The sequence below is a fragment of the Takifugu flavidus genome, chromosome 12 (assembly GCF_003711565.1).
Source record: "Takifugu flavidus isolate HTHZ2018 chromosome 12, ASM371156v2, whole genome shotgun sequence".
Lineage (NCBI taxonomy): Eukaryota > Metazoa > Chordata > Actinopteri > Tetraodontiformes > Tetraodontidae > Takifugu > Takifugu flavidus.
Window position 1 is genome coordinate 13,087,781 of NC_079531.1, and position 11,767 is coordinate 13,099,547.

General features: G+C 45.5%; 1 protein-coding gene across 1 annotated transcript; it reads left to right on the forward strand.

The window, feature by feature from the left end:
- Positions 1-7,546: 7,546 nt before the first annotated feature.
- Positions 7,547-9,794, forward strand: LOC130535470 (uncharacterized). Its single transcript, XM_057050535.1, has one exon. The coding sequence runs from the start codon at positions 7,626-7,628 to the stop codon at positions 9,009-9,011; it is 1,386 nt and encodes a 461-aa protein (XP_056906515.1). The 5' UTR covers positions 7,547-7,625; the 3' UTR covers positions 9,012-9,794.
- The last annotated feature ends 1,973 nt before the right edge of the window (positions 9,795-11,767 follow it).

Here is an 11,767-nt window from a genome sequence, read left to right on the forward strand (position 1 = left end):
ACTTCAGACACTGATGCGCTCTTTCCAAAGCTCCCTGAGACTCAGGATGATAAGCACTCGACACCTCATGTTTAACCTTGAGCACTTTCAACACTTGGCGAAACAACCTTGATAAAAAATTAGACCCCTGGTCCGTTTGGACCACTTTTGGCAAGCCAAACGTGCAAAAGAAAGAAAGTAGCGCTTTTACTATAGGCTTTGCCTTAAGAGACCTTAAAGGAACTGCCTCCGGATATCGTGATGCTGCACACATTAAAGTTAACATATAACGATGTCCGGCTTTCGTTTTAGGCAGCGGGCCTACACAATCCAATATTATGCGCTCGAATGGTTCTCCAAATACCGGAATCGGTTTAAGCGGTGCAGGTGGAATCTTTTGGTTGGGCTTTCCCGCTATTTGGCACTTATGACACGACCTGCAGTATCTGACCACATCTGACTTCAAGCCAGGCCAAAAGAAATACTTTAATATCCGGTGATATGTTTTAGTAATGCCCATGTGTCCAGCAAAGTCATGATCGTGCCCCAATGAAAGAACATGTAAGCGGTATTTAGCGGGAACAACTAATTGATTTACAGTATTCCAGCCCAAATCTGCAAAAACGGGTGGAATCCATTTCCGCTTTAATAAACCATCCTCCCAAAAATAGTCAGTCAACTTAATCTCAGTTGCCATATTTTTAGTAGCAGCAACGCGGCATTTAGCGAGAGAAGGGTCGCTTTCTTGCTCCCTTCTAATCAGCGCTTTGTCAACGGGCAGCGACAGGTCGAGGTGCGCGTTTTCAGCACCATCAAGTGTGGACAGCAACGGAGCGTCTGCTGCCTGTGACCGCGGGCTGGAGGGGGACTGGAATGGATCGTCGGAAATCAAACAACTGTCGGACAAATCAATCACATCCTTAAACTTACGAGCCTGAGCTCTTGTCACAACGCACGCGGGGAACACATTTTTAAACTCAGGGTCCTCGTCAGTATTTTGTAACGGAGTAGAGATCACTTCAGGTATAGGAATCACTTTTCCGCCAGCCAAATCGTTCCCCAATAAGAATTCAACCCCTTTCACAGGAAGCTGTGCCCGAACAGCAACCTTCACAAGACCGCTCACTAAATCGGTGTCCAGATAAATCTTGTGCAAGGGAACTTGTGTTATCCCCAATTCGATCCCTGTAAGTAAAACATCGGAGCCACAATATGTTCGATCAGAAAACGGAAGGGCAGACTCGAGAATACAGCTAATTGCGGCCCCAGTGTCCCGAAGAATAGAGACGGACTTCCCATCTCCACCGCTAGCAGTTAAAGAGACTTTTCCCTTCAAAATAAACGGAACATACACGGGGTCAATATCATGATTTAACTCATCAGCGCTGGCAGTCCGCACAAATCCAACACTCTTAGGTTGGCGTTTAGGAGACTGATTTTTTCTTTGCAGCACAGGACAAACAGCGATTAAATGACCCGACTCATGACAGTAAAAGCATTCTCTTTTCTCATTGGTGGGAGACGAGGGTCTGTTCGGCTTAGAATTTCGCCAGCTGCGTTTAGGACTAGAAAACTGAAATGGTGCCCGACGAGTGAAGACTGTTTTATGAGTGAGCGTGAATTCGTCAGCACAAACAGCGGCCTGTGCCAACGTGGTAACTTTCTGGTCATGAATATAAGTCGCGACCGACTCTGGCACACAATTTTTAAACTCCTCCAGCAGAACAACTTCTCGAAGTTGAGCCATTGACTGTACTCGTAAAGAAGTGAGCCACCTATCGAAGGCATTTTCTTTCTCTCTCGCAAACTCCATATAAGTCAACTTGTCATTTTTCTTAAGACCTCGAAATCTTTGTCTGTAGGCTTCTGGTACAAGTTCGTATGCGTTTATAATAGCAGTTTTAACAATACTATAGTCTGCACTCTGGTCAACAGTAAGAGCTGAATAAACAGCCTGTGCCTTTCCCGTTAACACGCATTGCAATAGCAAGGTCCAAACGCCGACTGGCCATTTTAAAGTTATAGCGACGCGTTCAAAGTGGGCGAAATACTTCTCAACCTCGCGCTCGCTGAATGGTGGAACCATGCGAATATTTCGGCTCACGTCAAAAGGTGGAGCAGGTGAATCAGATGACGGGAGGTTATGTGGTGCGTCTTGAGGCAACTCTGGTAACGCAGTGGCAACGAAAGGGACACGCTGTCGTTCCTGCCACGCCGTAGACAGAGGCAGGAGAGCTTGGAGGACGAATTGGAGAGACATTAACGGCAGAGTATTTAGCCGAATATTCCAACTCAAGTTTTTTCAAATTAAATTCTCGCTCCTCACGCTCGCGTTGGAACTCCATCTTTTTCTGACTCTCTCTTTCTTGTTGTTCCAATTTCCTTAATTCGATTTCTTTATCCACCTCTAACTGTCGTAAACGAACCTCTTTTTCGAGTTCTTTCTCTCTAAGAGCCATAGCCTCACGGTCTGCTCTAAGTTGTGCTGTATGGAGCTGCAATTTGCGACCTTCCAAATTATACTCCTGCATTTTAAACGAAAGCTCTGCAGTTGGCGATTGGGGCAAATTTGACGGGGAGCCGACACTTTCAGCTTTAGCAATAATATTTTTATCGATCAAGCCCTTTTCTACTTTCTCCAACAATACTGCCTTAAGCTTTTTATCGTCACTAGTAATAGTTACAGAATAATGTTCCGCAATACTAATTAGCTGCTCTTTAGTGCAGCGTAACAAACTATCCTTCGTAGGATTCTTACAAAAATCTTCAACAGACGCCATCCTGTAACACCAAAAAACTTCGGTTAATGGAGAATTCAAGCAGAAATGTACAATGTAGATCAGAAAGAAGCCAAAAACCATGCAAAATCTGGTGCGTAAAAACGCGTGCGGCGTGCCAAATGCCTCCAAAATTAGCATTAACAAAATCAAACAAAATCCGAGAGACTGCACTGCAACCACCCCAAGACGCAGGGTGTCAGAGAGTCTGGTCCTGACTGCCTAACCAGGAAACTAACTCACCTATCTAACTCTTCAGAGCGTACCAATGGAAGGCGCCTTTAAACGCTTAACGTCATAAGAGAGGACTTTATCTTAAGTCCACTCTTTGACTAGCGTACCTCCCCCTGGAGTTACTCCCAAAAAGGCAAATTAAAACATACAAAAAAAAAAATAGTGCCCCGAAGGAAGGGTTGAAAACAACCCAGCTGGGAACACGCTGACTCACCAGACCTCTGGATTGCAGACGCACACCTTCGGAAAAATCAAAGAAATCAAAATCACAAAAGACTAAGGGCGCTAAACAAAATTACAAAAAGCTATGGGATCAAATATCCCGGACGAGCCCCCATTTGTCACGTTCCAGTCTAGGGTATGGAATTGTGAACCAGGGAAAAGTGAAGGTGGCACGAGGAATAACGCCAGTACAATAAGTGAAATATAGATTTAATGGCAAAAGGTGGGGAGTAATACAAAAATAAGTGAGCACCTAAAGTATATAGGTCTAATTCAATGGTTAAAGGCACGTTGCATGGCAAACATTCCAAAAATAGACGAAAGTGGCTTCTCCACAGAAGCAGGCGAACTGCAACCGACGGGCTGTGTGTCACAAAACGAAGTGGGAACTGGTAGCGCTGACGTGGCGAGTCACGGAACAGGACGAAAACGGAGCAAGAAGGAACTCGTTGGGTGGCACCCCAGGGTTTTTAAAAGGACGCCAATCACGAACCAGCCAATCACAGACCATGGCGCAGCACCTATTGAAACAGAGAAACACAAAACACGGGGCGGGACAAAACAGAACCAAACGCGCAAAGGTGCGCAGAGCGCATAGTAAAAGCAAACTAAACCACATAACTGGGATCGTAACAAGAAGCCTGGTGTATACTCTCCTGATTAAAAAAGAGGGGTTATAAGGCCACGGCAGAGGGACTGAACTAGATATCCTGTATGGATTGAGGGTTGTTCAGTCGGGAGATCAGGCGTCTCCACTCAAGTACATAAAAACTGATAAATAAAGTGCAAACATGGGCAACCAACATTCCACAAAAGGTGCTGAATTCGAAATCCCAGCATCATGTAAACACATGGAAGACAAATATCCAGGTTCATGCTCATATGTTCAGCTGTGGATGACTAAGTTCGATTGGGCTGGTAACTTAGACAGGCCAGGCAATATTACAAAATTAAAAGAAGTTACTATACTAACGGTACTGAAACACAGCAAGTCCTCATGTGCGTTAATGGCAAAAAATGGGGCACTGTTAGAGGAGATTGGGTCCCAGTGGATCCAGCCACTCAACAACCATGGCAGCCTGGTAGCCAAGAACTAAATGACAGACTCGACAGACTGTACGAGCGCATGCGAACTATTTTTACCAGACGAGCTGACTACAGCGCCATTACGGCCACGAGACAAAAGACTGACGAAAGTTTTGAAGACTATAGCATGAGAATGAAAGATGTGTTCCGAAAAATAGTGGAATTCCGTATGCGGAAGAACCAGAAGGTCCCTACCAACAGCAGTTAAGCAAGCTATACATGGGGGATCAAAACCAAAAATAAAAGCCTGGGTAGAGAGACAGTTAGTTGATTTCGGAACTTGTCCCCTAAACCGCTATGAACAACATGCTATGCATGCTGAAAGACAATGCCAAAAGAGTAAGAACCAGAATAGAAGAATCCTTTCCCAAGCCGAGGCCGAGGGCGTGGGCGAGGCCGAGGCGGAAGGGAGGAGGAGGCAATTTCCGTGAAAAAGATCAGTGTCATTATTGTAAAAATTATGGACACTGGGAACGTGATTGCAAAAAGAAACAACGTGACCAGAGATACAATAGAGGACAGCAGCAAGGTTCTAATCCACCTCAACATGACTAGAACCGGAAAAAGATGTCACAAAAATTAAAACAAATCAGGGCACAAAATTTGATCAATTTGAAAAAGACTTAGAAGATGTTTTAGACTTAGAAACCATCTTCCTGTTTGCTGAAGGCAAACCAGAAATACAACTGACCGTGTTAGGCAATTCTTTAACATTCTTAGTAGACACGGGTGCAGGTAAATCAGTAATTACAGATCCAATAGCCCTGACACCAACTTCTACACAGATTTTTGTGAGATCAGCAAATGGTCTCGTAACTAAAGAAAGAATGTCAGTTCCTGTAGATGTTTGTGACCCTGTAAGTGGAATCACACTTAAAGCCCCTTTCGTGATCTCCACCACATGTCCCGTAATCTGTTAGGAAGAGATCTTATCTCTCAGCTTCAGTTGATGATTCGTACCACAGCCGAAGGAATGTGGTCTGTAGATAGAATGGTTAATCTGTGGGTAAGAGAAGGAGAGATGTGCAGTAAATTTTGGTCACTTGACATTCCTGAAAAGCAGCCCCCTCCATTTTCTGACCCAATCACTATGATATACGGTAAAGCTCATACTTACAGCCTGAAGCCCAGCTCCACAATCAAACTGACCTGCATGTAACCATGCACATGGAGCGCACTGGTGGATTCTGTAAATCAGACCCACACGGCACATCAAGCTATGCAGAGAAGTTTGCTAAACTCAAAGATCCACAAATGGTTGTAATTATGCATCTATATGTGTGTGGTCAAACAGCTGTCTGCACGGCAGGAAGCCTTTCCGCCGAAGCAGCAGCGCTATTCAAAGTGTCAGGTTCTGTACCACACATGTTTCTATTGCTAAACCGCTTAAGAAAAGATGGCAAGACTTGGGATGTGACGTAAAACACTGGAGCAGCCTGCCCTATAGGCCTAAGGGTGAGGTTGATTTTAATGATCAGTTCCAGGTGTGGCGCATTCCCCTTAAAACATGGTTGCTGACTCATCCAGCAATGCACCTCACAGACCAGAGTTCATGAGAAGAAAACATCTTCCTCACGCAGGAGGAAGAGGAGAAGCTGAAAGAGCTTCCCCCTGAATTATGGTCGGAAGGACCTGCAGATGTAGGTCTTATAAAAGGAGCAGAACCTGTAAAAATAATCCCTAAATCAGATTATAGACCATTTCAGAGACAATATCCCCTTAAGACTGATGCACAGGAGGGTATTGTTCCGATATTTAACTCACTGCTTAAAGCAGGAGTCATCAGAGAGTGTCCTGAGTCTCCTGTAAATACACCCCTATTTCCAGTAAGGAAGTCACCACCATCTACCGGCTGGCGGATGGTGCAGGACCTGCAAGCTGTAAACGCTGCAGTGGTCCCTAGGTCTCCCTTAGTCGCAGATCCATACACTCTGCTGAATGACTTAAACCCTGAACATCAGTGGTACACGGTGATCGATGTATCCAATGCATTTTTCTCTGTACCAGTACATCCAGACAGCCAGTTTTGGTTTGCATTTACGTTTCAAGGACGAAGGTACACCTGGACAAGGTTACCTCAGGGCTACTGTGAGAGTCCCACAATCTTTTCTCAGGTAATGATGTCATCGTTAGCTAAGTTTAAACCTCCGTGTGGAAGTCAAATCCTCATCTACGTGGATGACATCCTCATGGCGTCAAAAACAGAGGCAGATTGTTGGTCAGACACGCTAGCATTGCTACACACTGGCTAGCCGCTCAAGGCCATAAATTAAGCAAAAGCAAACTGCAACTGGTGAAGCAGGAAGTGATTTATCTGGGCCATGTTTTGACACATAATGGTAAAGCTATTCTCGAGTCGAGGAAAACAGCAGTGCTTGAAGCCCCAAAACCAAAAACAAAGAAGCAGATGATGTCATTCTTAGGACTTGTGAATTTTTGCAGATCATGGATCTTAGATTATGCGAAAATAACTGCCCCTTTACAAGCATTGATGTATGATAATCCCTTAGCAATGACTGATGTGTTAACTTGGACCCCTGAAGCTGAAGAAGCATTTACACACACAAAGCAGGCCCTTGTAAGTGCTGGAGTGTTAAAGCTGCCAGTCTATCAGAAGCCTTTTGAGCAGGTCGTAGATTGCAAGGGTGACTTTATGACTTCAGTTTTGTTGCAAAGCGCGGAGATAAGAGGCAGCCAGTGGCCTACTACTCCCACAAGCTAGATCCCGTAGTTTGTGTACTCCCACCATGCGTTAAAGCAGTGGTGGCAGCATCTGAGGCAGTAAAAGCCTCCGCAGGAGTGGTGCTATATCATGAGCTAACTTTGCTAGTTCCACATGCAGTGTCAATACTGCTGCTACAAAGTAAGATAGCATTCCTGTCGCCAGCACGTCATCTTTCCTGCATGGCAGTGTTGCTGTCTCAGCCGAATCTGACGATTCGTCGCTGCACGACCTTAAACCCAGCAACGCTGCTACCCACCGCAGAAGAGGGACACCAGCACAACTGCCTGGATGAGGTCTCCACCAAGGTCCTGCCGCGACCAGATCTTAGTGATGTCGCGTTGACTACAGGACAGACACTCTTTGTGGATGGATCATCGAGAAAGGATGACTGTGGACGCACTAGAACTGCCTATGCAGTAGTTACAGCAACTGAGGTGGTGGAGGCGAAACCACTTCCCTCTTCCTATTCTGCTCAAGCTGCAGAACTCGCACTCACACGTGCCTGTGAACTAAGCAAAGGACAAGATGTTACCATTTATACGGATAGTCAATATGCTTTTTCCACGCTGTTTGTGTTTGCTCAACAATGGAATTTAAGAGGGATGAAAACGTCGACCGGCAAACCGGTCATGCATGCAGAACTGTTAAAAAAGTTATTGGCAGCAGTACAGCAGCCACGCAAAATAGCTGTATGTAAATGCACTGCACACACTAACAACACAGACGCAGTCTCACAAGGCAATGCCTTTGCTGACAGAGCCGCAAAGGCTGCACCAAATAACAACACACTTCTTGATAATGAGGAATCATTTACCTTAGAACCTGCAGATAATGATATTCTAAAAGAAATGCAACAAAGTGCTCCAGAAAAAGAAAAGGCCATGTGGAAGAAGCGAGGAGCCAAACTGGATGACAAAGGACTATTAACCATAGGAAACAAGCCAATCCTTCCCCGGAATATGCATAAATGGGCAGCATTAGTGAGCCATGGGCCATGCCATGTCTCAACAGGAGGGATGGTACAGATGGTTAATGAACATTATTATACTATAGGATTTCATACCTACTCAAAAAAGTTTTGTTCACAATGTGCTATTTGTGTAAAACACAGCCCACAGGGAGCCCTTAAGGCCCCTGCAGGCACTACACCATTACCAAATCATCCATTTCACACAGTTTTTCTAGATTTTATTCAGCTAACACCATGTGAAGGTAAACAATATTGTCTAGTAGTGTTAGATGGATTTACTAGGTGGGTAGAAATTTTCCCCACAGCAAAAGCAGATGCACTGACAGTAGCAAAAGTCCTATGTAGAAAGATCATTCCCAGGTTTGGCATCCCGAAGGTCATCTGGAGCGACAATGGAAGCCATTTTGTAAATGAGATAGTGAAAACTGTAGGAGTAACTTTGGACATTGATTTGAAGAATCACTGCGCATACCACCCTCAGAGTGCAGGATTGGTTGAAAAAGTCAACGGTACTATTAAGAACAGACTGAAGAAATGTATGGACGAGACAGGAAAGAACTGGATGTTTTGTCTCGACCTGGTGAAATTATGGATGCACATAACACCACACAAGAAAACAGGCATCACACCTTTTGAAGCATTATATGGGCGGCCTTATTGCCTACCATACTTTGCAACAACAAATGAGCTAGAACATGTTGAGGAAACAATAGCAGATTATCTGAAAAAAGTGTTACTTAACCGATGTGTGAATACTGTAAATGTTCTGCCTAGTCCTGTGTCTTCCACAGATTCCACCTCCCAGGAACCCATTCGACCGGGCGACTACGTGTGGGTGAAGAAGTTTGTGCGGAAGAGGTGGAACACGCCTAGATGGGAAGGTCCTTATCAAGTACAGCTGACCACAAAGACTGCAGTTCGAGTGGATGGGAAACTGTCGTGGATACACCTTTCCCATTGTAAGAAACAGAAAATTCTTCCAGGTGAAGGCGAGGGAGCAGTGGCGGACTCTCCGTAAACGGCTGACGGCCTGTATAGGTCCAGCAACGGCTGAACCCCGTCGGAACCTGTGAAGAGGATCTAAAAGGAAATGAAGTTGTTCTTCCTAATTGTGGTGAGTGCTGTGACGGCAGGACTCGTGAGTTTTGGTCTTTGGAACTTCCGACAGGAGGGAGGTAATCAGGGACAGAAAGATGCTCTGAGACAGGATGAGAGCTACGCGCGCGCTAAACGCACCGTAGTTAGCCACTTAGAACATTCGTGGTTAGAACAAAATCCAGAGTCCTCACACACTTACAGTTTGAATACATGGTGGCGCTATGCTAATTTCACAGCTCGGACACAGAATCATTCTCGTTGTTATGTTTGTTCTATGCTACCAGTTTCTGTGCATACACCGCGAGTAACTGCTGAACCAATGACAGGGAGTGTAGGACAGTGCTTTGTCCATATAGGGCTAAGCCGTGACACGAACTTCACACTCAAGTTGTTGGATGGAACGTGGTTCGCTCGCAGCAACTGCACCCAAGAGCCACTACGGACAATGGCAGGGAAAGCCAATAGATTCAGATTCCCTGTGCTAGGTGCAATAAATCACACATACTGTTATGCACGGAGTGGTGGTAGAGATTTGGGGTCGTTACACAAGGATGTCTGTAAAGTTGTTTATACGTCATGCACACTGGGAGTCAGTCGTGATGTGAAGTTTAACACTTCAACTGGTCGGTATTATCGGAAAACGTGTCTACAGCAAAATAAAAGTTCCGAACAGTGTGAATAGGAGTGTATTGATGACCCCCGGCACTTATGTGGTTTATTTACCTTAGATGAAGCAACACAGAGGTGTCCAGGAGGTGTGTGCTCCAGTACACCTCAAGGATCACACAGTCATAATTTATGCTGCTAATGCTAGATCTGCACCACAGTTGCGTTCCAGGAGAGATTTGAATGACGAGTTCAAACCACACGACTCAGTGTGGGGCACAGATGTACCACAAGAGTTTAAGCATTGGTCAACCGGAGATAAAGTGACCTTGACTCTCTTTCCGTGGATAGGAGTAGGAAAGAACATATTGAGATTGGAAACAGTTGATTACAGGTTGAAAGTATTTACTAATTTGACAAAAGTTGCTCTCACAGGAGTCAAGGAAGAAATGACAGCGCTAAGACTGATGACCATGCAGAATAGGATGGCCTTAGATCTCATAACGGCGTGTGTGCAATGGTAGGAGATTACTGTTGTACGTTCATCCCAGAGAATGATGCGGACGGTCACCTGATAGATAGCGCATTGAAAAATTTAACTAAACTACAGAGAGCTATGATTGATGATGGTAGTCCCCCACCAGATTGGCTTACAGGAATGTTGTCAAGGTGGAGGGAACTGTTGTTCAAGATAGGAATGATGATAGGGATAGTGCTGCTAGTATTAGCCATACTAGCTTGCTGTGTAGTACCTCTTGTTCGGGGTTGCATTGGCCGGCTCGTGGGATCAGCTGTTACTAGTACTTTGCTGCAGGTGGAAGAACGATCTCTACTGGACAACGATGAAGAGGAATCAGAAGAAGAATGGACAAATGTGATGCAAGATGTAAATGAAATGTTTAAGATGTCTTAAGCTGTACCCATGTTGAACTCTGAGTGTAAGAAATGTGTTTCTAGGAAAATGACGTAATGCATTTAAATTTCATGAAATGAAATGATGTAATACTGACAATGAGAATCTAGATGCATTTAACGATAAACAGGAGGGAAATGTGAGAAGAATTATTGTTATTACTATTATCGTTTCAATGCTATAGTAAGTATAGTAAGTAGATTTAGAATGTTTAATCAAAAGGAATGTATGAGTGTTTGAATCAAGTATTGAAGCTGTTATGTACCCAGCACTGGGAGGTACCATGTTCAAGGACACGAGGAAGTCGTAGAGATAGGAGGAGAAGGAATCATGAGGTCAGATTGACACAAATCTTGTGTGCACCAAATAAAAGAGGAGAGCGAGCAGCAGACGGACGGAGTTGAGAGAGGAAGCTTGAACTGCTCGTCAGCTCTCCCTTGCAAGGCCTCCTGTTGTTTGCGTGGTTGATCTGAGTCTAGTGAACGAACAGCGCGGGTGAAACATCACCCTCACACTGTCTGCTCACCTGGTTTTGACTTCTCCGCTTGGCCCCGACTTCACTGCTGCTCGTCCCCAGTCTGCTCCGCTACATCGTCAGCCTCCTCTCCTGTAAGACCCTTTCTGTCACTCCTGCCCACTGTCAGCGGAACTGCACAGTTCCGAGGATTTACGTCCTTCCCCCTTGGTTCCGCATTCCGGCTCTGCTCGACCCTCTCACCGAGCCTGCAACCCATAGACTTTGTGCAGGCCCTGAGCCTGAAGAACGGACTATTTCCTGTTTTTCCTTGTCTGCCTGAGTTCCTGTTTGCCCGTGTGCTAATAAAAGTCATTACCACGGTCCAGTTTTCCAGAGTGCTGCTTTTGGGTCCTAATCACACCCGTCACAGTACAATCTGGCCAAACATGGACCCAGCACACTCGTCACCACCTCAGTCTCGCTTGGACCAACTGGAGGGGAGGCTCCAACAATTCGAGGCCCAGCTAGCCTCCAATGCTGCTGAGGCTCGGCAGACGGCGTCGGCCCTGGAGCGGGCATTAACTTCGGTAGCCACCCAGGTCCAACAGCTGGCGGTCTAAGTGACCCAACCGGCCGCTCCTGTTCCTGCTCCAGCTCCTCCTCCTCCAGTTCCTGTTCCCCCACCAGGCACTGCTCCAGA

Bases quoted from the DNA above. Each gene is read 5' to 3' on its own strand.
- LOC130535470 (XM_057050535.1), top strand. From the start codon at position 7,626: ATGAAAACGTCGACCGGCAAACCGGTCATGCATGCAGAACTGTTAAAA.